The sequence below is a fragment of the Uloborus diversus genome, chromosome 6 (genome assembly GCF_026930045.1).
Source record: "Uloborus diversus isolate 005 chromosome 6, Udiv.v.3.1, whole genome shotgun sequence".
In the NCBI taxonomy this organism is placed as follows: domain Eukaryota; kingdom Metazoa; phylum Arthropoda; class Arachnida; order Araneae; family Uloboridae; genus Uloborus; species Uloborus diversus.
The window spans coordinates 38860222-38887402 of NC_072736.1; the positions used below are offsets into that span (position 1 = coordinate 38860222).

The 27181-nt window shown below is 32.5% G+C and overlaps 1 protein-coding gene across 1 annotated transcript in view; it reads left to right on the top strand.

Moving 5' to 3' along the window:
* LOC129223851 (lachesin-like) overlaps positions 1-25852 on the top strand; it is a 143753-nt gene extending 117901 nt beyond the window's left edge. Inside the window, exons 5-9 of the mRNA XM_054858213.1 lie at positions 702-830; positions 3373-3660; positions 7564-7632; positions 18072-18158; positions 23376-25852. Of these exons, the coding sequence (XP_054714188.1) occupies positions 702-830; positions 3373-3660; positions 7564-7632; positions 18072-18158; positions 23376-23458 (656 nt within the window). The 3' untranslated portion in view covers positions 23459-25852. The remainder of the gene's footprint in view (positions 1-701; positions 831-3372; positions 3661-7563; positions 7633-18071; positions 18159-23375) is intronic.
* The last annotated feature ends 1329 nt before the right edge of the window (positions 25853-27181 follow it).

Sequence of the window (27181 nt, forward strand, 5' to 3'; positions counted from 1 at the left end):
GTATTGTTATTCGTAGCGTTTATTAATCGCCTGTAATAAATATCCTAAAGGTTTGTAAGTTACAAATAGTATTTTTTAATTTGAGAATGTGGTTCATCGATGGAAACTCGAAGGTCCATCCATAGCAACCGGTAACCATGAATGAACCACATGCTAAAATTTTTGTTTTTAATTTCCATTCTTTATTGTGTACATTTATCAAGAAAGTGAATATTATTTTTAAAAGGGAATCATACTGAGATATTGTTCCAACAATTAGCGTGAAATTTGAGTTGAATTTCCCTTCTTACAAAATCGAAAACCTTTATGTGGTTCATTGACGGCAACCTTCCCCTAAATGCAATGCCATTTGAGTCAGTGAGAAGCAAAGGGATATAAGAATGATAATTAAAATTTTTGAGAGAACCTGTAAAAAATGGTAGGATAGCCTCTCCTCTGCTTTGAGGCAAGAGATAGAACTAGTATCCCTGGTAGGTGCTTCGATACCGAAGGCTTTATGAAAAATTTCAATGAAAGTGTACCTAGTATCTGAAGTTTAAACGCGTTTTTCACAAAACTATAAATAGTCCACTTACATCTTTTTGCTTCTCACTGCAACATTTGTTATGCGAAGTAATAGAAATAATTGATAATCCGCACTTTCCCTTACCAACTGCGTGTCTAACATATCTTTTTTTTTCTGCTTATATTCATATAAATAGCTTTGAGAGTTGAAGGCGAATACCTCAACATTAGTCAAGTCTCCAGGGAGGATATGGGAGCTTATTTGTGTATTGCTGCTAATGGTGTCCCGCCGTCAGTCAGCAAAAGAATAATGTTGCAAGTAAATTGTGAGTTTTTATATTTGCTATGCTACTGCATTTCCCTGAATAACGACACATTTCTGCATACATGGCTAACTAGAATAATATTTTTCATAATCTTGTTTGAGTAGTTTTTGTTAGCTGTCTCCTTCTATTTCGCAAATAAACATCTTTAGAAACGACATTATAGGATTGTTGTGCTAGTGTTTCATAAAGCTTCAATCTAAAACGTTTTTAATGGGCAATAAAAAAATAAAAAAAAAAAAACGTTACCAAAAAATACGTTTTCCAACATACGCTGTTAAGCAAAATATTTTTTTATTTATTAAAACTAGCATCAATTATAACACTTAATCCTTTGCAATATGACCAAATTTTAGGATTATTTTAAAAGTTAAAAAAAAACAACATAATCTTAAATTTCCAAACTTCTTGAACATCTTTAAAAAAATTTGGAGTTAATAGTAATATTTTTATGATCAAGGTAGTAGAATACAAATAGCTTGTTAATCTCTTTTATCCCTTTTGGGATAATGTTGGCGAAAAAGATACATTGCTATGTCTCACTTTTTACATGTATGTAGTTATACCACTTACATTTATTTATATACGTTAATCAAGATTAAATAAACTCTTTTTAAAATTGTATTTTAAAAGTACATGCAAGTAAAATAGCCATTAACGGAAAGAGGGGAATGAACCTAAGTAACGTAACAATATATTTCACAAACTCAACTGCAAAATGCTACATACTCGCAGTAAAAACAAGTACACATGTATCTGCATGTGATAGCAGGAACAGCGCGACATTGCAATGTTCGTCGCATATTTATGAGAAGGTCTGTAGCCTACGTATTACTTAGTTTAGGATCCTACGTTGGGGGAAAAGCTCAATTTTAAAGAATGAATTCTTACATTTCAGCTAATGAAGATTTGTAACATATTTTCTAGGATAAAGTCCTCAGATTGCATGTAACATCTTAATTTTCAGCATTTTTCGATATCGATTTAGATTTTACCATTAATCATATGTTTGTTTGTCTTGAAGCCTATTTTTTATTTTAGCTCCTTGTCGCTGAATACTGAGAAAAACTCTGCTCTCAGGTTCTGAAATAAACGCTCATGTTTTCTTTGTTGAAAATAAATAATTGCTTAAGTTAGACTTTAGAGATGTTGCTATCATGTCTGCTTATAACTAGTATCAATATACACACACACACACAAACACACACACACACACATACACAAATCAGAGGAATAATGATGTGAGCAGTTCTGGACAGATTTCATAACCATGTTTCAAGAGCTGTAACGATACATTTTAATCAGTTTCTTTTTATAAGGATACTAGTTGAAGTTTGTAATTTATAGTACTACTATGCTTAAATATACATATACAGCGTTTAAGAAATTTCAAATAATTTCAAGACATCCTTGGTAATGACGTTTACACTAATCAAGGATTTTAAAGAACTCACTATCCATTTCGTAAATATATTGTGTAGCTGCAAAAAAGATAGAATACAAGTCTAGCTCAAAATAAATGTATAGATGTTTTGAATGACTAATATATTTTAAGTGGATTCAAGTTATTTTCTTTGCATAAGACTGACCCTTTTACTTAGTTTTTAAATAAATGCATTCTAATCTAATGCGCTTTTTTCCCCTATTAATATAAATATTAGTATTAATACTTCTATTAATATTTATTCAAAATAATACTGTATGCACTGTATTTCTTTTAACTTTATTCGAAATAACTCAAAATACAAGAAACTATGCTTGCTACTATTTTAATTTTACAAGCATTTAAATTGAATTCTGAAACATAGAATATCCGACTACCCTTACTATCTGCCCCCCCCCCCCGCCTTTTTATTCCCAACGGGGCTGAGTAAGAGGCCTTCGCCAATATTAGACCAAGTGTGACACCATGTTGTGCTTTCCAATTTCTTTCGTGCCACCATTGAGGCGCGGCGGTCAATGACACAAGGAAGTTTGATGCCGAGTTTTCCACCAGTGTATCGTCAACTGTGCTCTTACGATGCAAATCTAAACTAAAACTGACCGAAAGTGCCTGAGCCAAATTGTGACATGGGCACAGACAATTTTCTTGAATCTCGAAAAGCTACCATCTGACAATTCGATTTTTGCTCAATTAGATTTTTTTGGCACAACAGCCTTAGTAAGCTAGAATTTAAACTGACCATTGAAACAGCAGGTTCGGAACCCACGACCGCACGCGTACGTGGCCAACGCCTTACCACTTTGTGCAAACTCTTAAGTTATTGATGATATTTCATCATGCTTTTTCAAGTTGTTTAGCGTCATATATATCAACAGAATATGTGTAAAACTGCATTAAAACAATGTAATCTGGAAAATATCCAAAATTAGAATGAATTGTTTACAATTTTTCAAAGGTAGAAAATCAGTTACAAGCATTGTTAAACATAAGTGCTTTGATGTTTGCAATAGGTAAAAGTTTCACATGTGGGAGGTCTGTATATTTTTCAGCAATGAATGTTCCAGCTGTTGTTAAAAAAGATGAGAAATTTTCTTTTTATAGTCCGACCTAAAATACGAGTTCCAAATCAACTGGTTGGAGCAGCATCTGGTACAGATGTCACTTTAGAATGTAGATTAGAGGCTTCACCTGTTCCTCTGACGTCATGGATTCGCAATGATGGGCTAATGCTTCTCAATGACCGGAAATACGTCATAACTGAAGAGCGAGAAGGATACAAGACAGATATGAAGATAAAAATTAAAAATCTGGAAGAAAAGGACTTTGGTTCTTATAAATGTGTGGCGAAGAATACTCTTGGTGAAAAGGAGGGTTTCATTAGACTGTATGGTAAGTACTAATGTTTATGCCATATTTATTACAGAGAAATCAAAAATGATGTTTAAAAAAAATAAAACTTTATGAAACGCATATTCAAACTGATATCAGCTAATAGTCGTGCCGTCTAATCATACATTACATTTATCGTTGGAATCTTCTGAACAAGTGTCAGACAAAAGTAGTTCAAAGAATTTCTTGAAGTTAAGTTACCCGGTTAAATTTACGTCGTAATTGCTTTGCTATTTAGTTAAATGTCTGTAATAGTAAAAATGAAAGCTTCAATCAATGGTACTTCGTATTTTTATAAGCGTTTTACGTGGGTCATATTGACAAATATAATGTTGTAAGCTTGTTCTCCTGACTTATTTGCAGATTCATCTTGAAAATCCTCAGCAAAACAAAGATTTCATTTTGTAAGAAATAGGAACACACAGGAAAAAGAGCATAACAAAGAATCGCATTCTACTTTTAAGGCATATCCGGCCTGATGGATAAAATGTTAAGTGCTTGCGTGCGGGAAAAAAGGCATGTAAGATCGAGAAGGCATCAGAAGTATGACTAAGACAAATTCGTAAAGTAGGGATGAGGTAGAAACGCGATGCAGCTTTGGAAAGAACTAGTAAACATTGAGTAAAGTAATTGTAATAAATTACTTTTAAATAAAAAAAACGATTTCAAAAACACTTAGGAAAAAAAAAGCAAAAAATAACCGATTACACTAACATACTATTTCCTACCCAAACCTAGAAGTAAAATTAATTTTACAATTTCAGCATAAAAATCAACTAAACTAAACACACAATTATAAAATAAACACTGATTTTAATAACTGAAATATATATTTAAAAAACAAAACATTTTAGTGACTGAATAAAGTTACTTTAGTTTAAATACAATTAAGGTAATTTATTCAATTTTTAAAGTAGCAAAATATATTTAATTTACTTATTTTCTACGTAGTAAAGCATTAGTAACTCCAATAAGTAAATATTAACAGGCGGCGAAAATTAATCATCCATATGCCGCGAGATTTATCATCGTTCAAGATGAAGGCAAAACTTTTACCGTAAAAATACTCCGGTCACGGAAAAACCGCGTGATCTAAGACGTATTCCGTCCGCTCCCGTAAGCTGGATTACGTATCCATAACGTGTGAAATTCAAAGTTTCTTGGATTTCTCCGGGACCCCTTATCCGATCCAGACCAAATTACCGTGGGAGCATCTGGGAAGTATACCCTTCCAAACAAAAAAAGAATTTTTCAAATCGGTCCAGTAGTCTTGGAATAATACGAAAGCATACATAAAAAGCCGCAAGACGAAATCATAACCTCCTTTTTTGAAGTCAGTTAAAAATACTATTATGTGTTTATGCTTTGTGCTCATTTTTTTGTGCATCACAAAAAAAGGAAGAAACAAATAAGACATTAAGAATCATAAGGGTGTAAAGGGAATTAAAATAATTCTGTGCAAAACTTATGAAAATTTAAGCCCCGATGATTTTTCATTCAAAAGTGTTTCTAAATTATGGTGTATAGCGGCATCAACCATAACTACTAGTTATTACCATCTTGCTCTAAAATAAATGGCAGCTTCTTCTGCCACTTGTATTTACTATCTTCATATTTTTGATTTTGTCACTGACAGTCCTTTTGCTTCTAAGTTCTTCAATTCGTTTTACTTCTCTTTATGCAAGAGGAATCTTCAATTTGTTTGAAACTACTCTTCAAATCTTGGATATGCTTTGGAATATATACGGGTACACGCAAAAAACAAACACAAACCTCGCTTAATTTTTTTTCTTTGCTATCTAGCTGAAGAAAAATTCTCTGAAAACGATTTCATTAAAAAGAAGATCCCTAAAAGCAAACAGAAAGCCTATACTAACAGCTCTTGTTAAACGAATTTAAAAGTACAATTTCTAAAGAAATTAACATTAAAAAATTAAAGAAAAATTAAGAATTTAAACGATTGTGCACATATGACTGAATACGATTTCCTTATGAAAAGAAAGAGCATTTTCTACGAAACTCAGGAGTATGCAATTTTTTTCTGATGTATATCAGAAACACAGAAACTTTATATTTATTCTTAATTCAACATGTATTTTTCATTTTATACTCCTTTCTTTTCATGCTAATTCCATATCAATAGCTTTAACATTTTTTCATGGATGTTAAGATGCACAGGATCATAAGTTCTATCTAAGTTTATAGGGTCTAAATTTCTGTTTGAAAAGGGCTTTGACATTAAAAAAATGATTTTACAAAGAAGCACTCTAGATATGATGATTTGAATATCAAATTGTCATTGTTACATTTCTTCCTTTTTTTCTGCTTAATAAAGTCAGTTATATTTATAAGCTATTTACAATGTCAATGGCTAAGAGTATAAACATAACCATTTTCTTATTTTTTTTACATACTAGCTGCATTGTCCGACTTTGCATGGTCTACCTCGAAAATAAAAGTTCTGTCAAGTGACGCATGTTCAACAATCAGGCTTCAATTAGAGAAAAAAAAGGATTATGAATTTCAAAGAAAAATATTATGAACCAAAACAAAATTTTATTTAGTCACAGTCGAGAAAAAAAAAGTGGCAAAGTGGCAGCCTTCAGAATTGTTTTCACGTTAATTTAAAATGAGATCACGCAAACGATAAATTTTCGACGTAAAATTTCTATTTCATTTGGCTTAATGATGCTTTTTAATTTTTTTACAATTGATTTTACAGCCCCCTCCCCACCCTTTTTTGCGATTCGAAGGAAAAGAATGAACCTCATGGGTATTTTTCGCGGGCTTTTGAATGGCGCCAAAATAGAACTCGTCGGATAATTATTTCGGGTAGAAAAAGCCATTTAATGCCATTTTCGGGGCTTAAAATTGAAATTTGAACTGTTCGGTACTTTTTTTTTGCTTTTGAAAACCCCTCTAGATTCCTTCTCTTGTACCCAAGTACCTTCCTGCCAAATTTGGTCCAGATCCGATGAAAACTCTGGATTTGTATAGGGAACATAGAAACATACACACATATATCTATACACATATTCTTTGTTTTATTTATATCGATAAGAATGCCGTTTAATGGTGATAATGTCAACATTTGTGATTCCTTTTTATTATTCCAGAAGATTGACAACATTCACTTAAACCGTACATTAAATTACTTAAATATATTTCTCAGTGTTTCCATTTAACTTAATAACTTTAAACTATTAGTACTGAAGGCTGGTTCGTGGCCATATTATAAAATCTCAATCTTTGTTCAACCCGTTACATAACGGGAATTCAGTTTGAAATCGGAAAAGGATAAGGCGAGAGTTTGGAACAACCTCGCCATGTTGTTCTTATTAATGGTTTCGATGAAAATCAGTGACTTATTGTTTTAAGCTTTAGAAAAAGAAACAAATAAGTAAAAGTTGCTTCATTTCTAATTTTTCCCCCTTTAAGTTTAAAACTGAAATTTCTGCAAATTAATTTAAAAGAAACTTCTTTCAAATAGCTCAAAAAAAGTTTCCTATGGAAAAGCTGTGCCCAAGGTACACAATGCAGGCAAAATTATACCTCTATGCTAATTTTTTGATTTTTTTGTTCCACCGTTTTGCCGTTTTGTCCATAGGCGTCCCACATGCAAAACAATGTATCATTTTATTAAAATATTGGGCTCCAGGTAGATTGGTTCAATGCCTGCAGATATTACGTAAGAAATTTCAATTTTTCTGTACCCCACTAGTTGAAAATGATAGTCAACTGGTACTTGCTTAGCAGACAAACTTGCAGATAATTTCATAACACCAACCTCTATTTGCTACTTTGTCTCCAATCAGTTTCAGAATTTCGTACGAATTAAGTTTTTATACCTCAGTTCAGATGCAGGAAAAAAATTGTATTATATTTAACGAATTTTTTTTCTAGAAATTCCTCCTCCTACAACCATTCCTAAAGTAACACAACATTACGAAGTCTATTTGCCAAGGTTAAGAGGTAAGTGTAGAAATTAAGCTTCTTTTGCATTAGTTCGCATATATTATTATTTAAAAACCTACATTATAGTGATGATTTATAAAAAAATGTATAGACATAATAAGTCCACGTATTGAAAGTTTAAACACTGCAAAGAAATGGCGCATTTTCATAGACACTTACATCGCTTTCAAGTTTGGGTACGATGCTTAATACATTATAACGTTTTAAATGCTGAGCGTTCGTGGTTAAAGTAGAGTACTTTTAACATTTTGTAATTACCTTTAGTAGTAGTAGAAGACCATTAGGGTCGTTCAAAAATACATGTAAAAAAAGTTTATCCTAAATAACGGGACACCCCTCAGTATTTTTAGATTTGTGGGTAGTAATATACTCGAAGAATTTTAGCTTCCTATTTCAACTGGAAGAGGGTGCTCACCCCCCTCCCCCAAACTTCATGCAAATGGGGAGGGGGTTAAAAAAATACATTAAACTGAAAAAACAATGCTAATGTACACTAGTAATATTCATATACATTGCATTCAAATAATTATTTACAAGCATACATCTGAGGAAATTAAATGTTTCTAAATTTGTAGCATTTTCTGTATACGGCTAATGTTAAATTAAGGGGTCATTGAGCATTCTCTTAAAAATGACTAAGAAGCTAAAACTTTTACAGCATAATACTATTAGTAAGTTTAAAAAAATTGACGGTGTCCTGGACTTTAGCTCGAAAAAAAAAATTGAAGACCCAAGGACCATTAAAAAATCAAAGTTAATCTCCAAGTAGATAGTTTATTAAAATGATCAAAGCTTTATCCTTGGACAAAAATGGAGTCTAATTCACCAGACGTCACGGCAAGTAAATTAGCAAGCACATATCGGAGGCGGAGCTCATACTGCTCAACATCCATCAACGCGTGCCATTCTTGTGGTTTATAAACTCTTCTTTTCTGTTTGGAAAAAATGTCAGTTGAAAGTTTATCTTTTAGACATGTCCTTCATAAAAAAAAAAAGAAACAGATTTTTCTTTGACGCAAAATTCGATATTTTAACATTATTTTTCAAAGTTGAAGCATTTTGGACATCTCACCACAAAATTAGCTAAAATAATTTCCTTTCATGTATCAAGTTTTTTTGTACTCTTACCGCATTTGATGCCCTGCACATTTCCCTATACATACCCTACACAATATCAGAATGCATACAGCATCCATGAGTTGTTTTTAAACAACACACATTTCTAAATAGTGACTTTCTTTGAGATCAGCCAGGATTTAGACTTTTTGTAGCCAGCTGACCTCTTAGTCACTTCGTTAAAATAAAATAAATAAACAAATGGCTTGGTGGCCCACGGCGAAGTATCTATGCTACATATATGAAGAAATAACTCCTCAAACTTAGCTATTAATGCAGAATGCTGAATAAAATGCGCGTATTAGAAAACTTAAATTGACACTGTGGGTAACTTCAATACCGTTACTTATCAGGAAACTATATGGTAGTATAATACTGAAAAAAAATTAATAAGCAACAATAGAGAGAGAGTAAAGTATGTTTTTGGAAGTATACATTATTTGCCTTCATCTATCTGTTATGAGGTCTTAAAATGTGCCAACATTTTATGAAAAGTCGCCAAATTTATCTAGTTTCAACGAGATGTGGAAGACATCTGCTCTGCAGGTGGCTGCTCTACCTCATGCAAGTTACATGGTGCCTTCAATTTCTCCCAAAGTCTTTCAATTTGGCAAGTTTTCCGGAATTTTCCGTAAGCCTTCTGACCTTACACTGTAAAAACTCATCTGCTTAGAAATAAAATCTTCTTATCCCCTCATTTTTTCCAAGTAGTTTTGACTTAGAAATAAGTCATTGTCAAATTTAAACTAAAGTAAGCAGACCATTTCGAAAATAACGCATGCGCAGAAAGGAAAGCGGGAGTTGAATTGCTCACTGTTTCTCACAGCAGAGTTCTCACTTTTGTGAAAAATATTTTTAGCTCCCAGTTTAAAGATTAACTGAGCGTATTTATAAAGTGTATTAGCTTCAGTTCAGCTACCGTCAGTCCCGACTGTCTAAACCCCCCCAAAGAGTGTGAATAAGTCCATGGACTACTTAGCTTGGCAAGAATTACAGGCGAGCAAAATACATACTCACGAATGGTACAATAAGTGCTTGTCTTTGAGACATTCGTATTCTCAAACCAATTCGATATGTTCTCATTTTTTAAACAGCCCTACTCTCAGAAATGATATCATTTGTGCTTATTTCTGAGTAGAGCGGTATTTCAAAAATGAGAACATGATACATTTCAAAAGTAAAAACTCTTGCTTCTCAATTCTAAACCAAATTGTCTCGGAGCCATTTTAAGTAAGTGATGGTCTCAAAAATAAGCGATTTTGTCTCAATGTTAAGAAATATTTTTTAACAGTGTAGGTCTCAGTAACGGACTAGAGAGGATAAATACGTTATGAGTCATAAAAATGTTTTACAATGCCAGCAGTTCCCAAAGTGGCAGCCGCGGGACTGCTTCAAAGAGAGGCGAAAAGTCAATGTATGAGTCACTGGGAAAGTCCAGATTTTGGTAAATGTCGACTTTAGCCGATAAATATCAGCATTCACAAACCAAGGATATCGGCCACAGACCGAATATTTCTGGGGAATCACCAGCAAATGTCGACATTCTCCAATTATAGTCTTTCACGGTACCAAAATACATATATTAGAAATAATAGAACTATATTTGTCCCAAGGGTGCTGCGGATTGGAAAAGTTTGGAAACCCCTGCCCTATACTCTTTCTATTGCTATCTATTTATTCTCCCCCCATCCTCACACAAATAATAGCCGATGATCAAATAACCCGCGTATTTTAAACAATGAAACTCGCGTGACGGAATGATAATTTGATAATATGTTTCGGTAATGTTTAACATACAGGGAAAGGCTTTATTGTGACAAGGCTGAATTCTAACTGGTAACTTAACTGTTTTACTGGTAAGACTTTCATTTTAGGAAAACGAAGAAACCAAAACAATGAACGCTATCTACTGGAGTTTATGATCAATCCACTGGAGTTAGGGTTAAAATTTCAACTATCAAAATATCATCAAACAGGTAATGGCTTCGTTCAAGTGTAGAAACAACTTTCCCTCTTCATACCATGACAGGCGATTTTCAAGTCATTTCATAATTTGTGTGATTCCGTGGTCAGGTTTTGTGAATAATCTCTGCTTTCAACATCGTCTTATTACGCATTGCTCAGACGCGACCCTAATTGACAATACCTCTGTTAACATCCTGAATCTGTTTAAAGAAAAAAAAAACTTCATTTTTTTTTATCTGACAAAGTCAGTTAAAAAACTTTGTCAGATGATTTTTTTTATGTTCAAATTTGATGAGTTCATCGTGGTGTGACTTTCTTTTAAATGATGGCAATATTTTTGTAACGCAATATATTTTGACTGAAACGGAAAATGACGTATTCCTTTTCAGTCAAAATCATAATTATTTGAGTATTTTTATCCATTCAGTATAAATACTAAATGGAAAGCATGGATATGGCAGCAATCGTAATATTACTGTTATTTGGAAACCCTAAAACAATTCATTCTTTTGCTGCATTTTCAGACAAAAGAAAGGGTAATATAACAAATTACGCAATTAGCAGACCAACTTAGTGTAATTAGATAAATTGATTTAAGTTGTTAATTGCTTAAAGTATTTATAAAAACGAAATTTGATGCTCTTTTAAGAACGTTCTAAACGAAACTTCTGAGCAATTAATAAAAGAATTAGAACAAATAAGGACACAGGGTTAATTTATTTACCCTTACCAAGAAAACTAATCAAAGTACTTTTACTTTCGACTCAAAAAGATTGTGTAATATTTCTTTTAAACAAAATGTACTAATTATTCATTTTCTAGATGGGAAGTACCAAAAATTGAATCAGTATTTTTTTTAGTTAAAAATTAAATGCGCGTAAATATTACGATGTATTCATTCAAGTATAAAGTGTTGTAAATAAAGTGCATTTTATTTTTCCTAATCGACATATGAGCCATTCCATTTCAGATCAGGCAGGGTCTGTCACATGACCATCACCGGTTTTTTTGAAAAAATTACAGTAGTTACAACTAAGGGACATATGAAATATCCCAAAAGGATTTTGCAAGAAAAATTTTTTTTCTTCAGTTACAGCGTATTAAAATTCTGCACAAAATCCGCCATTTTGGAAAAAACCGGCAAAACACTCCATTTCAAATGGACATTATTTCAAAAGTATTTATCCTATTTGAATAATTCTTTTTTAAAAAAATAAATAAGGACCCATATATCCTCTAGACATCGTTTTTGAAAACTTACTTAGGTTTTTTGATAAAGAAAAAAAAATCATTTTTGACGCGAAAAAACTGCATTTTTACCGACTTTATGATTTTTTTTCTCCATGAAAAAAAAGTTTTTTTCACTAAACGGAGATGGCAGTCTAAAGCCCTTATATGATAGCTTCATAACATATTTTATTATAATCCTTGGATGCATACAGCATCGGAAATAAAATTTGAAATTTTGAAAATTTTCAAAAATTAGCGATTTTTGAAGTGATTTTACTCAAAAAACCCATTTTTTAAAAATCTAAAAATTGGCTCATTTGAACCCCATATAATGCTTAACAAGTGGGTAGACACCGCATCCCGTATTTTTTCCCATAAAATGTTTTATGATTTTTTGAAAGTGACCTTATCGCCCATGGCATGCATGTAAAATAAAAATTTCTAATAATTTCAGTCACTGAAAATCTGATGAAATTAATGCCTAATAGCTACAATAATGGTGCACTTTATCAGCAACAAACAAAATTTTACTGACTTTTAATAATGTAGCAGTATCAAACCGCTTCTGATGACCCAGTCAATTCGTGTTTTTGTACTTCGTTAAATGAACATATTTTTCTGCTGATCAGCGCCTAATTGTTATGGGAGCTGAGATCCCATACTTCCTAATTTGTTTCACTCAAATTTTTGTATTTTTGACCGAATTCAGGCCACTTAAGCATAAAAATAAGTTCTGAAGACTATAGGGATCCTGACCTTCTTTTGCTAGAAATTGGATCCCTGGCTATAATAGCTACCTTTGGTGAGATCTGTTTGGTTACCTCAACTTACAACCATGTTCAATTAATTATTTCTCTCATAAAACAATGGGCTTTTTAAATTCTTAAACTACAAGTGAGTTTTGCGGTATGAATTTAGTATACATATTCTTACGTATAAAAGTAATCATACTAGGTAGGATCCAAAAATTATGTGACAACATTCGCCAATGTCAACCAAAGCACGAAATTAAAATTAATCGTTTCAAATGCATTGTATTGTTCTTCCCTTTGATGGTTTCCCCTGTCGCGTAATTGAGTTGAAGAGAAAGAAAATTGAAAGAGAAAAAATATGATTCGTTGCTGCATATGAAAGTAACGGTGAATGCATAACTTTGGAGACAAAATAAACTAATATTTATAAAAAAAATATAGATTTTTACTGTTACTGATAAAGTACATCATTATCGTAGCTATTAGTCATTAATATAATCACCAAAGGCTCTTCTATCTAAAGGCTACACACAGAGTCTTACAAAAAGACGAATTAACTAGGTCATCAACAGCGGTTTGTTACTGATATATTATTAAAAGTTAGTAAGATTTTAGTTGTTCCTGATATAGGGCACCTTTATTGTAGGGGCAACCTTTATTGTGTATTAATGCCTAATTAGGCATTAATATAACCAGAATTTCAGTTACTGAAATTATTCGACATTTTTATTTTACATGCATGCCATGGGCGATAAGGTCACTTTCAAAAAATCATAAAACATTTTATGGGAAAAAATACGGGATGCGGTGTCTACCCACTTGTTAAACATTATATGGGGTTCAAATGAGCCAATTTTTAGATTTTTAAAAAATGGGTTTTTTGAGTAAAATCACTTTAAAAACGCTAATTTTTGAAAATTTTCAAAATTTCAAATTTTATTTCCGGGGCTGTATGCATCCAAGGATTATAATAAAATATGTTATGAAACTATCATATAAGGGCTTTAGACTGCCATCTCCGTATAGTAAAAAAAACTTTTTTTTCATGGAAAAAAAAAATCATAAAATCGGGAAAAATGCAGTTTTTTCGCGACAAAAAATTTGATAAGGAAATTTTTTTCCTTATCAAAAAACCTAACTAAACTTTCAAAAACGATGTCTATAGGATATATGGGTCCTTATTTATTTTTAGAAAAAAGAATTATTCAAATAGGTTAAATACTTTTGAAATAATGTCCATTTGAAATGGAGTGTTTTGCCGGTTTTTTCCAAAATGGCGGATTTTGTGCAGAATTTTAATCGGCTGTAACTGAAGAAAAAGAATTTTTCTTGCAAAATCCTTTTGGGATATTTCATATGTCCCTTAGTTGTAACTACTGTATTTTTTTCAAAAAAATCGGTGATGGACATATGACACTTTTCATACCTGCCTGCCTGATTTGAAATGGAATGACTCATATCTAATTCTATACATGCATTGGCCCTGTAAAGTTAAGCGTTAAAATGTTTCAAAAATATTAAGGTAAAATGTTTTTAATGAATAATAATAACAAAAGTGGAAAAAAAAAGAATAAAATTGATGCAAAAACCATTTTTTATTTTCAAAAAATAATAGGCATAATGAGGGAGAAAAATAAGCAATTTTCAGGCTTTCGTAGTTTGCTGATTAAGTTTTGCTTTATGGACGAGTCCACATTGACTGAAGAACGATTTAAAGCGTCTGCTGATCTGTCGGGAGCAACACATCAGTTACCATCCATCTAACATTGTTCAAAGGCAAGAGTTATAGAGGTGGTGGAATCATAGTCTGAGCTCCGTGGTCACACTGAACTGTATGTGTATATACTGATATCAAGTACGCAGGGCCTAATTTCAGTGTAAACCAATGAAGCACGGGCTTTGAGGCCCCTTAGCTTGGGCCCCCCCCCCCAAAAAAATTCATAATGAATGTTTTCATTTGTTTTGTCCTACAGTTTTTTTCTAAATATTTTTTATTCTGCTGTAATAATTTAATTCTGAACAATTTGATACCTTATTTATTAACATACGCCAAAAACTTTTCAAGTTATTGTAAAAATGCGTAAACTCTCCCCATGGAGATTTATGTTAAGCGTCTTTTTCTCAGGTGCCGGATTTTTCGGTTTTTCTCGTAATGTGCGCGCGCATGATATCTCAGAAAGTTTCTTATATATTTCCGTAAAACTCTTCATGCATGTTTGTGTGGTATATTTTTATGATCTAAACCTAAATTTTAATAAAAAATGAAGGTTAATACTTAAACAAAAAATATTTTTGCCCAAAATTTTGGAAATTTTTGATTTTAATTTATAAAATTTCAAAAAAAAAAAAAAAGAAATAAATAATTTTAAAAAGAATAAGTAAATTTAGGTTCTGGTCATAAATATAAACCAGATAAACATACATTAAAAGTTTTACGGAAATTTATAAGAAACTTTCTGAGATGTCATGCGCGCAAAACGAGAAAACCGAAGAAACCGGCACCTGAGAAAAAGACTCTTAAACAGCTGCTGTTAACATAAATCTCCATGGGGAGAGGTTACGCATTTTTACGATAACTTGAAAAGTTTTTTGTGTATGATAATAAATAAGGTATCAAATTGTTCAGATTTAAAGTATGCAAAACATATATTTTTTTCCGGAAAGTCAAAAATTTTGAAGGTTAAAGGTCCTTAGACCCCTTAAAAATTAAATTGCTATTGTTGGCTCTGTTTTAAAAAGACTATTAGTTCAGCTGAAAACTCTCTCGTATGGAGTGAGATAACTATCTGGAGTGACATCTAGCATAGAAATGAGACCACTCAAATGTCACTCCATGTTAGTACCGAATGCACTATTACTTCTTAAGGCTTTTATTTTTTTCTGTTGATATACAATATTTCAAGATATTTGAATATTTTGTAATTGTTTATTTATGTAAGTTTCAAATTACAAATGCATTGACTCAGAAATTGAATAGCTTCAGCACTTGCTTTCCAAGGATAATTTGGGGACATTTGAAAATATTTTTGGACCCCCAAAAGGTAGAATTTTTAATCTTTTTGCAAGCAATTGGAGACGGTTTGGGGAAGGAAAAGACTTTTTTCAAGGTATTCAGTAACTTTATCAAAACATAATATATTTACACCCTCGGTTTATTGCAGCCTATAACCGTGTACATGTCAATGGGATCACAACCTAAAAAAATCAATGATGCAGAGTGCACCACTGATTTTTTTTGGAGGGGGGGGGGAGCATCCGTTTTTTTATGGTACGCCATTTTTCTAGGGGAAGAAAACCTCTGCAAGGTCTCTTCGATTATGCAAGTCAAGGGGGGCCCCCAAAGGTTTATCGTGTTTACAGTCCTAAAATTTCTAAATCGGGTCTTGCAAGTACGACTACCCCACATTTTGTACAATAATTGGATTGATGCTATTTATTTTTGTAGCACAGCTTCTTCATACACGCTTTTCAAACTTGTTAGACAATCTATTTGTTTAGCTCGACACTTTTGACAAATATGATTTGTTTCAGTTTAAAGAACCTCCTGTAACAATTTATTATTAAGGACATCTATCTAGACCAAAATATTTTCAGAAAGAAAAAGCTAAAGCAATATTGAGAATGAATTCTTAAGCGGACAGTTTCGTGAAACTAATCTTTAAATTTCCTCCAAAATTATCTCTTAACGTCGTGTAACGATAAGACATAACTTTAACCTTAAAGTGGTTTCTTATTAAAACTTACTGTTTGAAGTTTCTTACTTTTGAAACAGAACTCACATGTTGTAATTGCTGTTTTAGTTTCGCTTGCAAAGAAAGAAAAAAAAGAAACATTTTTTTTCCTTCTAATTCTTATATTTATTGGTGTACCAGCAAAACTTAGCTGTTTGGTATCACAGATACATCAAAACTTAAAAAAATAAAAACAAAATAGGCTAAAATAATTTGAGATTTAAAAAAATCAGTGAAATGAAAAGAATGAGAAGTTATAGAAGTAATAATATGAGAAGTAAATAGTTAACGTTATAAACAAAACCAAAGATTTAAAAATGTCATATAATTCATGAATACAGACGTGGAGCTAATTGAGAGCTGACCAATTGGAAGTCTTGTTATTTATGCATGTAATTTTAAATGGTGGATAATAGTTAAAAATGAGGCTCACTAGAAAAAGAAGTTTATACTTCTCCAAAGAGATAAACTATCAAGAATTACCTAGAAATGTTTATTCAACAAAGTTACATTTACATGTTCATAATACTTGTTCCCGGGATACGTTTTTACATTCCAGTGTCATAGAAAGTATGGGCCGTACTGATGCGAGTTTGCCACAGTTGTCCATCCACTTCCAGGGCCGTAGTGGCCTGATCAGTAAGGAAACGGACTTGTGATCGGAGGATCTTGGGTTCGATTCTAGCCGGTCGAAGACCCACTGTTTTTATTAATGGTGACTGGGGGGGGGGGGGCATTAAATATGCTTATGGTCACAAAATTCTCCTAGGGAAACTACCTCTAGGGGTGCTGAAACAGGGATTTCTCGATTTCTGCTCTGAATTAAGAAATTCATAGCTGTCTTTTGGTTCCCATCCAACTGATGAAACCACAGAGAGTGGCACGTACTGGGGAATTTGAAGTGCGAAGTGTGAAACAACCTGTAAAAAGTATGATGAAGATTTGTCGTTGCTTTTAATCACCCCCCGGCCCCCAAGTAATGAACGTGCCCGCAGTGATTTCCACTTGTTCTTTCACCTGAAGTACTTCATCACAGACGAAGACGAGCAGACAGTTGTTTCAGGTTCACTCCAATTCGTACGGCAGACATCTATGACACTGGACTGCAAAAACGTACCCTGCTGTATGAAAAGAAAGATAACTCATTGATCTATTCGTTGCAGTGTAGCCACAAGCCACAATTGAGCCACTGAATGCATGAATCTTTAGTTAAACGGGCAAAAGTTTAGCCACAAGTTGTTACATCTCATCCGCTGGGCGCATAAGCTTTTCGCCTTGGATCCGGTTTCTCGTTGTGTTTCTAGTTAATATTATATCTATGTTACAACTCCGGGACCGCAGACGGTGGTTTTTAATTTAAGAATTAACATAATTATTGCTTTATCTTTTGCAATAAATATATCCAGGTAACTGTGTTTAAAAAAATTTTTAGGGGGGGGGGAGGCTTGAGATACTTTTTTTTTTGATGACCTTATAAACAGAACAGTTTTAGAGATGAGACGTTGGTTTGCGTTTTTTTTATTTCAATTGTTTTCTGATTTGGAAATTATATTTTAAAAAAAGGTTGTAAAAAGTAGAACAGCTATATTTTTTTCTCACTTTAAAATTGCATACTTAATTTTAATTCTTATTCTTTTAAAAGATAAAAACTTGCGGTCTTCCGCATCCGATGTAGGAGCCTTAGACGATTCAGTGCCAAGCAGACCACTTCAGCAGTCACCGGAAAGTGGTGAGATTTTTTTTTTTAAATTACATCTGCACTATTGAACTGTAACGTAAGTTTTACTAATTTAATTTTTTTTTAACATCGAAACACATGGTTTTACGTTTTATACTCCAAATACGAGATAATTCGTAATTGTATTGCTTATAATAGTTAATTTAAATATTTTTCAGACTCTAAATAATCGAGAAATCGCTTTTATTAATTTATAATTTTAAGGTTTTTAGTGTTGCAGATGTTCTCATAATTTAGGCTTCAAAATTTTAAATAATAAAGTATTAAGATTTTTTTTATATGAATAGAATATTATGATCAAAAATTTTGATAATTTAGAAACCAAATCTATATAGTAAAATTATTACTCCAATTACTATAGTGTAATAAGCCCTAGACCTTGGCAAATTATATTAAAAAATTACACTTTACAATAAAGACCTAACTAATTTAAGATTTAAAATTTTATAGTATAAATTATAATAATTGAAAAACTACAATTTTCTAATTAGTTTTATTATTACTTTCTTAATGTGGCGTCTAAAATTCTATTAAAATATATATTGGTCAATTAAGCTTCCTTATTCTTATGAAACAGACCATATATTTTAGTAACTCAAGTTTTCAATAATGTATAATGCAATAAAGAGCTCATTAATTGAAACAGTTAATAATTAAAAAAGGGGTTTAAAGGGTTTAAGTTACCTAATTAAAGAGCAAAGCAATTGCTTCTAAGTTTTAGTATATTATCATTAAAAATCGGAAAAAGCAATTGCTCTAAAAGTTAAATTGTTTAATTTTGTAATAAACTATTACTGTAAGAGTTACACTGCGTTTCTCTGTTTTAAAATAAGATTATAGCAGTTTTACCAACCATATGTGACAAAAGTTAATATTCCGCTTTTGAGAAGAACTACATAAATAGATTAAGTACTTTAGTTTACATTACTGAAAAAAAAAACAAAAAATGATAAATAATTTTTCAAAACATGTTACTTTTTTATTTTCGGTATCAAATATATCTATCACTACATGCAAATACCTACAGCCCGGTTATCAAATCCAAATACTGCAGTTTTGTTCTCATTAGAACTTATCAGCCAGGATTAGTAAATAGCTGAGCTGGAAGCAGATGTCATCTCATTGAATCCGAGAGTGCCAAGAGTGCCAATTGAAGTGAGAGTTGTCACTCTCAGCTTCAATGAGATAGCATCTGCGTCTAGCTCAGTTACTCACTAATTTCAGACTAAAGAGTTATAAATAGAACAAAACGGCAGTATTAGGATTTGGTAACAGTGCCGTCAGGTATTGCATTTAGTTCTGCCTTAGCCCTGGCTCAGAGGCGGTAACTCACAACTAATTTACTATCCCTGTTATCTACTCAAAAACTATAACATTTAAAATCAACAAAGAACGAAAATTTGCCTGGAAAATTATTACAATCTTACAATCTTTGCTGCTATTTTTTCTAGTAAATCATAGTTTAGCAACTTAGTTTGTCCTTATAACAAACGCTCTTGACCCTATAATACGACTCTTTGTTTTAGGAAAGTAACATATTATGAGTTAGTATTTTTTATCGTTATTGCAATTTTGGGCTCATAAATCTTTAAAAAAGAATTTCAAAAATGTATGCAATGTTATTATTCACTTACCTTATTACCTAAGGGAATCACTGTAAATTTGCATTTATAAAAGAGATGTAGAATAACAAGACTTCTTGGTCAGAAAAGATCATAAAGAAATACTGTACGTTTGATACAAGAACTTAAGTAAAACAACAGACAAGTATCAATATTTTTTTTAACAAATTTTACGAAATAGATCTAGATTTGGGGGCACGGCAGTGCCCCCGCCAAGTCGAGCGCGAAGCAAACACTGCCGTACTATCCTTTACTGCAACCATTTCGCCGCATTTTCAGGCCCCTTATTTGAGAACCTTCTGATGAGACTAGAACGCAGAAAGTTTCGTCATCTAGAAAGCTATAATCACATACTTAAAATCCGAAATTTCAAGTCTGTAGGTCATTTAGTTTCGAAGTTAAGCGAAAGCAAAGTTTCCAATTTATGACACTCACTCACTCACTCATGATCATCAAAATAGAACTTGTACTTCTTATAAACTCAGAGAGGTGAAATTTGGTACAGAGTTAAGGTTTGATGGCCACATAAAGGGAAAACTATAAAAACTAGGCTAATTGAAGATCTGGAGTGATCCTGATTAGAAAACACAAGAGCCCAACCAAACTATTAGAGATCGACATACAACCTTTACAAAAAATATTCACTTTGGCGGGCCGCTTCATTTGATGTCAAAAATCGAAAGCTGAAGTATCTAATGAAGAACCCTCAGGTCATGACAAGTCTAAGGTTCCTTACTGCGAATTCTTTATTATTATAGTTAATGATGTGTGACTTGGGCGTTAAAAGGTACACAAGGGTACACAACCAGGTGCTCCATGACACCATTGCACCAATCTTTCGCCAGAACCACTACCCATTGACGATGGAAAATTGCCACTTGGAAAACGTGTAAACAAAATCCCACCAAAAACATTCTGTAAAAAACTGGCCAAGTCTCGATGGAGCTGCTTGTTTATCTCTAAAAACTAGTGAAATCTAGACAAAATCATGACAAGTCTAAAGTTCCTTACTGCGATTTCTTTATTATTATAGTTAATGTTGTGTGACTTGGCCGTTAGACATTCTTCATACCTTTGTGGGTACAGGTCAATTTTGTTTACACGTTTTCCAAGTGGCAATTTTCCATCGTCAATGGGTAGTGGTTCTGGCGAAAGATTGGTGCAATGGTGTCATAAAGCACCTGGTTTTGTACCCTTGTGTACCCTTTAACGGCCCAGTCACACAACATTAACTATAATAATAAAGAAATCGCAGTAAGGAACCTTAGACTTGTCATGACTTTGTCTAGATTTCACTACTTTTTAGAGATAAACAAGCAGCTCCATCGAGACTTGGCTAGTTTTTTACAGAATGTTTTTGGTGGGATTTCACTTCTTTTTGTAGAAACATTTAATTTGTGTAATGTTCGAGCAGAATAAAGTTAGGCTAGATTAAGTTAGAAGATGGTGTCTCACTACGCTGGACTTTTGCAATGACAGTCGATTTTTTTTATGTACCAATAGTAGAAGGAGGCATTACCATATCTCTAATACACCTGAGGGTTCTTCATTAGATACTTCAGCTTTCGATTTTTGACATCAAATGAAGCGGCCCGCCAAGTTGAATATTTTTTGTAAAGGTTGTATGTCGATCTCTAATAGTTTGGTTGGGCTCTTGTATTTTCTAATCAGGATCACTCCAGATCTTCAATTAGCCTAGTTTTTATAGTTTTGCCTTTATGTGGCCATCAAACCCTAACTCTGTACCAAATTTCACCTCTCTGAGTTTATGGGAAGTACTAGTTCTATTTTGATGATCATGAGTGAGTGAGTGAGTGTCATAAATGGGAAACTTTGCTTTCGCTTAACTTCGGAACTAAATGACCTACAGACTTGAAATTTCGGATTTTAAGTATGTGATTATAGCTTACTGGATGACGAAAATTTCTGCGTTCTAGTCTCATCAGAAGGTTCTCAAATAGGGGCCTGAAAATGCGGCGAAATGGTTCCAGTAAAGGATGGTACGGCAGTGTTTGCTTCGCGCTCGACTTGGCGGGGGCACTGCCGTGCCCCCAAATTGATCTGTACCCACTAAGGTATAAAGAATGTCTAACGGCCCAGTCACACAACATTAACTATAATAATAAAGAAATCGCAGTAAAGAACCTTAGACTTGTCATGACTTTGTCTAGATTTCACTACTTTTTAGAGATAAACAAGCAGCTCCATCGAGACTTGGCTAGTTTTTTACAGAATGTTTTTGGTGGGATAATATTTACTTCCCGACAGTGAATTTATTTAATGATTATCAATGCTTATATATTATTAGGAACGGTTTTGCGCAATACATACAAACCAATCCATTGTTTGTCCTCAGGCATCTTAATAAAAAAATCAATTAAAACGAACAATAGTGTAAAGACTATTGCTTCAGACAGTATCTTTTGTTCTAAATGTACTTTCAAAAACCTAGTTGGTATAATAATCAGAGCATTAAGTTTGTGCGGAAAGCTGGATACATTTGCTGTTGGGAATTCAAATCATGAAGTAGTTACAAAAAGTCTAAAGATTCTTCACTTAAAAAAAATAATTAATAAATAAATAAATAAAAATGAACATTCCCACTATCAAGTGATATAATCAAAACTTGTATTATAATATTTTTCTAATCAATTTCAATACCTTGCTCGTGTTTGACATTTGACGCTCTTTATCCGCGAATTCCAATCAATTTAATGCTATTTGTCAACATAATTCTCGCGCTATCTTTTTTTTTTTTTTTTTTTTGAATGTATCATGCGTTATTTCCATAAAGTGTACTGAAACGTCGAATTGGTACCTGCTCACTGCTCTCTACGTAAAGATTACTGTACGAGTTTAGAAAATAACAGTTATATACTAAAGGGCGGCAAACGAAGAGTTCTAGCTGTATGACGGTCATATATTGAAGTTTTAGTAACGTGGGTACGCCAAAAATAGTCATAAGGTCAACCTCTCATTTTGTGATGTTGCGTATACCAAAAATAAGTAATTTTATTGACGCGTCGTCAGAAAGCCTTTCCGATGATAAAGCGTTGGCATCGAGCAGTGTGCTAGCAACAGCAAAACAATGGCAACAGTTATTACAAAAAAGTCTTGTCAAAACTGTTTTATCTCATTTTCCAATAAATTTTGTTCTTTTGTGTTAATTGTTCTAGAAAGTCAAATTTATCTAGTTGACAAATTATTTTAAAAATGTAGGTTTTCACCTTCATTTTTACTTCACTTTTACTGCGATTTGACTACCCTCCAGAAGTACAAGATTTGACAACCACTTCGCGTATTTTTGGCGCATTTCCTCTTTTTATGTACTCACGACTATTTCTATGAAGTGTTCATTAAAAAGAAAATTTGTTTATAACCTGATCACTCAGTATGTGAATAAAGCTCAAGTTAAGTTGAAATAAGTATCACTTTGATGATGAAAGCTGAACGTCAATGAATCATAGACATAGTTAACATTGTGACAACATTTTAAAGAACATAACTGCAGTAAACACCCTAAAATACTAATTATGACTGTCCTGCTTATATGAATTGATTTGTCTATTTTCTTTTTATGTTGCAGGGGCTTCTTCATCCATATCAGTGTCTGTGGTACAAATTGTCTTCGCTATTGTACTAAGAATACAAATATTTCTTCTTCTATAACTGTGACATATATTATCTACATTGTATTCCAAACACTTTTCCGAATTGATCATAAGAACAAACACAAAATCAGAAACAATAATATCATTGAAGAAAGCAACTTTAAATATATCGTATTTCGTGTATCATATCAAGAAAAAACACATTTCGCATGGAAATTCCACGATTGCATGAAACTACTACAAAGAGCAATGACTTCCAAAAGCTATGACATATTTTTACCTAACAAATCTACTAAATTATTCACTTCCTTTATTAAAGCAAAAACCGACGCAATGATGAACTACTACTCATCAAAATACATTTAAAGCTAAAGCTGAAGAGTGGACATTGCGATTGCAAAGATCGTTTAGTACTTCTACATGATTCCAACAGTGAAACTCAAGAAGAGAAATCCATGATAAAACTAAATAGCATCGGCTCACAAGCGGTTTCATTTCGTCTGTCCAGAGAAGTGTATGATCTAGATAAGTTGTATGAAATTATTGATTCAAACTTCAATTGAGGCAGTGAGAATCAAAGGGGTGTAAGATAAAAAATTCAAAATTTACAGATAACCAGTTAAAAGAAAGCACCGGTTTTGGAAGAAGAGGTGGTAACAGTATCTCTGGTAGGTGCTGCTATACAATATGATTGAGAAGAAAACTTCAGTGAAAGCCAACCTAGGGTTTGAAACTTGCACGTGTTTTATTTATGACTTAAGAATGAATCGCCTACATCCTTTTCTCATCTCACTACCTCAATTGATCTTGTTGTATAACTCAAATTTTGAATGAAATACATTTTCAGTGCATTGAATTAAACATATGTCTTTGCTAATATGATGTATATTTTATAAAAGAGGTAAGTAACAATAAATGACACAAATATAACCATCAGTTTATAGGAGGGTGTAAATCCAATACCGTTTCGATGAAAAAGTATAACGTCATCCCTTTTCTATTTATTATGTGTTATTCTTAACGAAATGTTCTATATGACCTGTCTTTATGGTATTTCTTCAAATTGATGGAGAAAGATATTGATGATTAACAATAAGAACTTTTTCTTTTCGAATTAAACGGATATTGTAAGCAGAAGTTTCGAAAAGTAAGGTAACAAAAGCGCTGACGGGTGCATAGATTTTCTGAATGAAATCACACTGAAGATAACCAAGATGGTCAGAGCTTTAAAACGATACCGATGGGTTAGTTTTATCCTGTTAGTAGGAGCTTACTAACTGGACAAAATGTCAGTTAAAAGATGGCTCTGCTGGTGTAAACATATCTCGCCAATAAAATAAGAAGTGCGATAGTATTTTTGCGTTGGAAGGTATTGTGCCACCCCTCTTTACAGTCCCAATCTCGCATCATCCCTTTGCACTTTTAAAGAAACACTTGGAGGTCCAGTATGGAAAAAATGATCATCAACAATGTGAAACCACATCAAGATGGCTTGCTGAACCACAGCATCGGTCTTGAACTGCTGATCTCCCAAGTGTTTTTTTTAAGGTCCAAAGAGTTGGAAATCACTTGGTGTACGGTCGGGAATGTAAAGAGGTTCAATACCTTCCAACGCACCAAACACATTATCGTATCTCTTGGCGGGACATGTTTCCATCAACTCAGTCATCCTCTTCCTGATATTTGGTCCTGTTAGTAGACACTTAGCTTCCTTTTCCTTTAGCTACTTCCTCCACTTAACTCCTTTCCCGCGTACCGTTTGAAAGCTCTGATCATCTTCGTTGTCTTCAGTGTGATTTCATTCATATGCTCCCATCTCTGTTCTTCTTAATATACTTTTTGAAACTTCTTCGTTATGAAATCATAACTTTCTTTAATGGTTTAATTATAACGAAACATTTATTTCCAAACGTGACCAAGTAAATACGTATGTTTAGTCACCAACCTTGAGCAAACAAAAGAAAGTTAAATTAAGTAATTTTATTCTTTTAGATATGCAAATGTATGTTCTATTAAATAAAACTTCGAAACGGTTTCCTGATTATTACCTCAATGTCGCCCCAGAAAAGTTTATCGGCTTTCTTCGTTTGGGACGAGCACAACTTACAGAAGAGTAGCATCGAAGAAAGCCTTGGCCCTCCAGTAATAATTAAAAACGAAATTTAGTCACTTTTAAATATAATTAATCTTTATAAACCTAGACTTTTAAATTTTGATATTAAGAAAAGCAAATGATTTTCTTAAGTATGTATTAATTTTTTTGATAATGAAGAAGAAAATGAACATGCATTAAAGAAAATGATGAAAACCAACATAAAATTCCAGCAATTGTTTCATAAAAACATATTTTTTTCCGTTAAAAAAAATCAACTACGCAAAAGCATTTTATTTCTAAATTTATTGGTAAAAATGGATGTATTTAATTGTAGTTTTTAACTGTTCAATGCTTTTACTTGTAAATTGCTTGATTTAGTTTCAAAAAACTCAGAAAAATACTTGTTGTACATATTTTATATCGAATTTCAAACTTTGCAGGCACGGATTACGACTTCAGTTATGCTTCAGGTGAATTGTATCGTTTATTTCAAAAACTAGACAAACGACAAAATTGGTAATTTTAGGAAAACATCTATATCACCATAAAAAAATTCTTCATTGATGACTACAACATTGTTTATATAAAGAAATATAGCTAAATGTGTATCCTTTTTAGTTTAAACTTTATAATCCCTATAGAAAAATTATAATACGAAGGTAAAAATGCTTTTTCGAAATTTCAGAGTTCGTCGTTTGATTAATTTTTGCAATAAAAAGTTCAATTCATATCTGGTATTTTCAGTGAAATGTGGTTAACTTTCCAGTGCTTCATATCCTCACAAAAATATCATCAATTGTTTCATTAAAAGGGATTTCAAGAAAACAATGAAAAAACTGCTAATGATCTCAAATGACATGTTGGAAAATCAACACCGAAGAAACAAAATGCTCATCTTAGACTTGCTCAGTACGTGTTTCAATAGAAATTCCAAGAAAAATATTAGTTAATAAATAGATGGTAAACTGGAAACATGTTATGTACATAAAAACAATCGGAGTTTTTTACAATTAGAAGTGTACAAAAAAATTTAGAAAATGTTTATTATAAAAGTATCATTCTGTAATGTTATATTGTATTTTAATGAATTATTAAATTTTTGTTTTAGAAATGGTATGTTACTTTCTACCACTTTATTGTCGCTTTTATTTTTCCATCTTAGCCCAGTAAATTTAGGCCAAAAATAGGATCGATGCACCACAAATTTATAATTAGCTGAATTTTTCAGGATTAGTTCTTGAACATGTGTAGAACGAGTCCTGAAAAGTACCCTAAGTTTCCATGTGAGCTTCCATCCAAAATGGCGGATCAAAGACGGCCGTCTACTACTTTTTGTTTTCCGTATAACTGGGTCAAAAAGGAAAAATTTTCAGTGCTGAAACAAACTGTAGGCTCTATAAGTAATATTGTTTTGATACATAGCTTAAAATAACCAATAAAAAAATTCTAACATATGATTTGACTCCAAAAATTAAAATTTCTGTGTTCTATGTAACATGCAGTAGAACACATAAGCTACTAAAATACATAATGTTTTAAATTTTTTGAAGTAGTTTTTTTTTAAATATTTTCCCCCATATATTAATCAATAGTTATTATTCTTAGTTTTAAAAAATGTCATGTGTGTTTGAATTGGTGCTTGTGTTTTACCGACATTTCCCCATAAAAATCTATAAACCTATATGA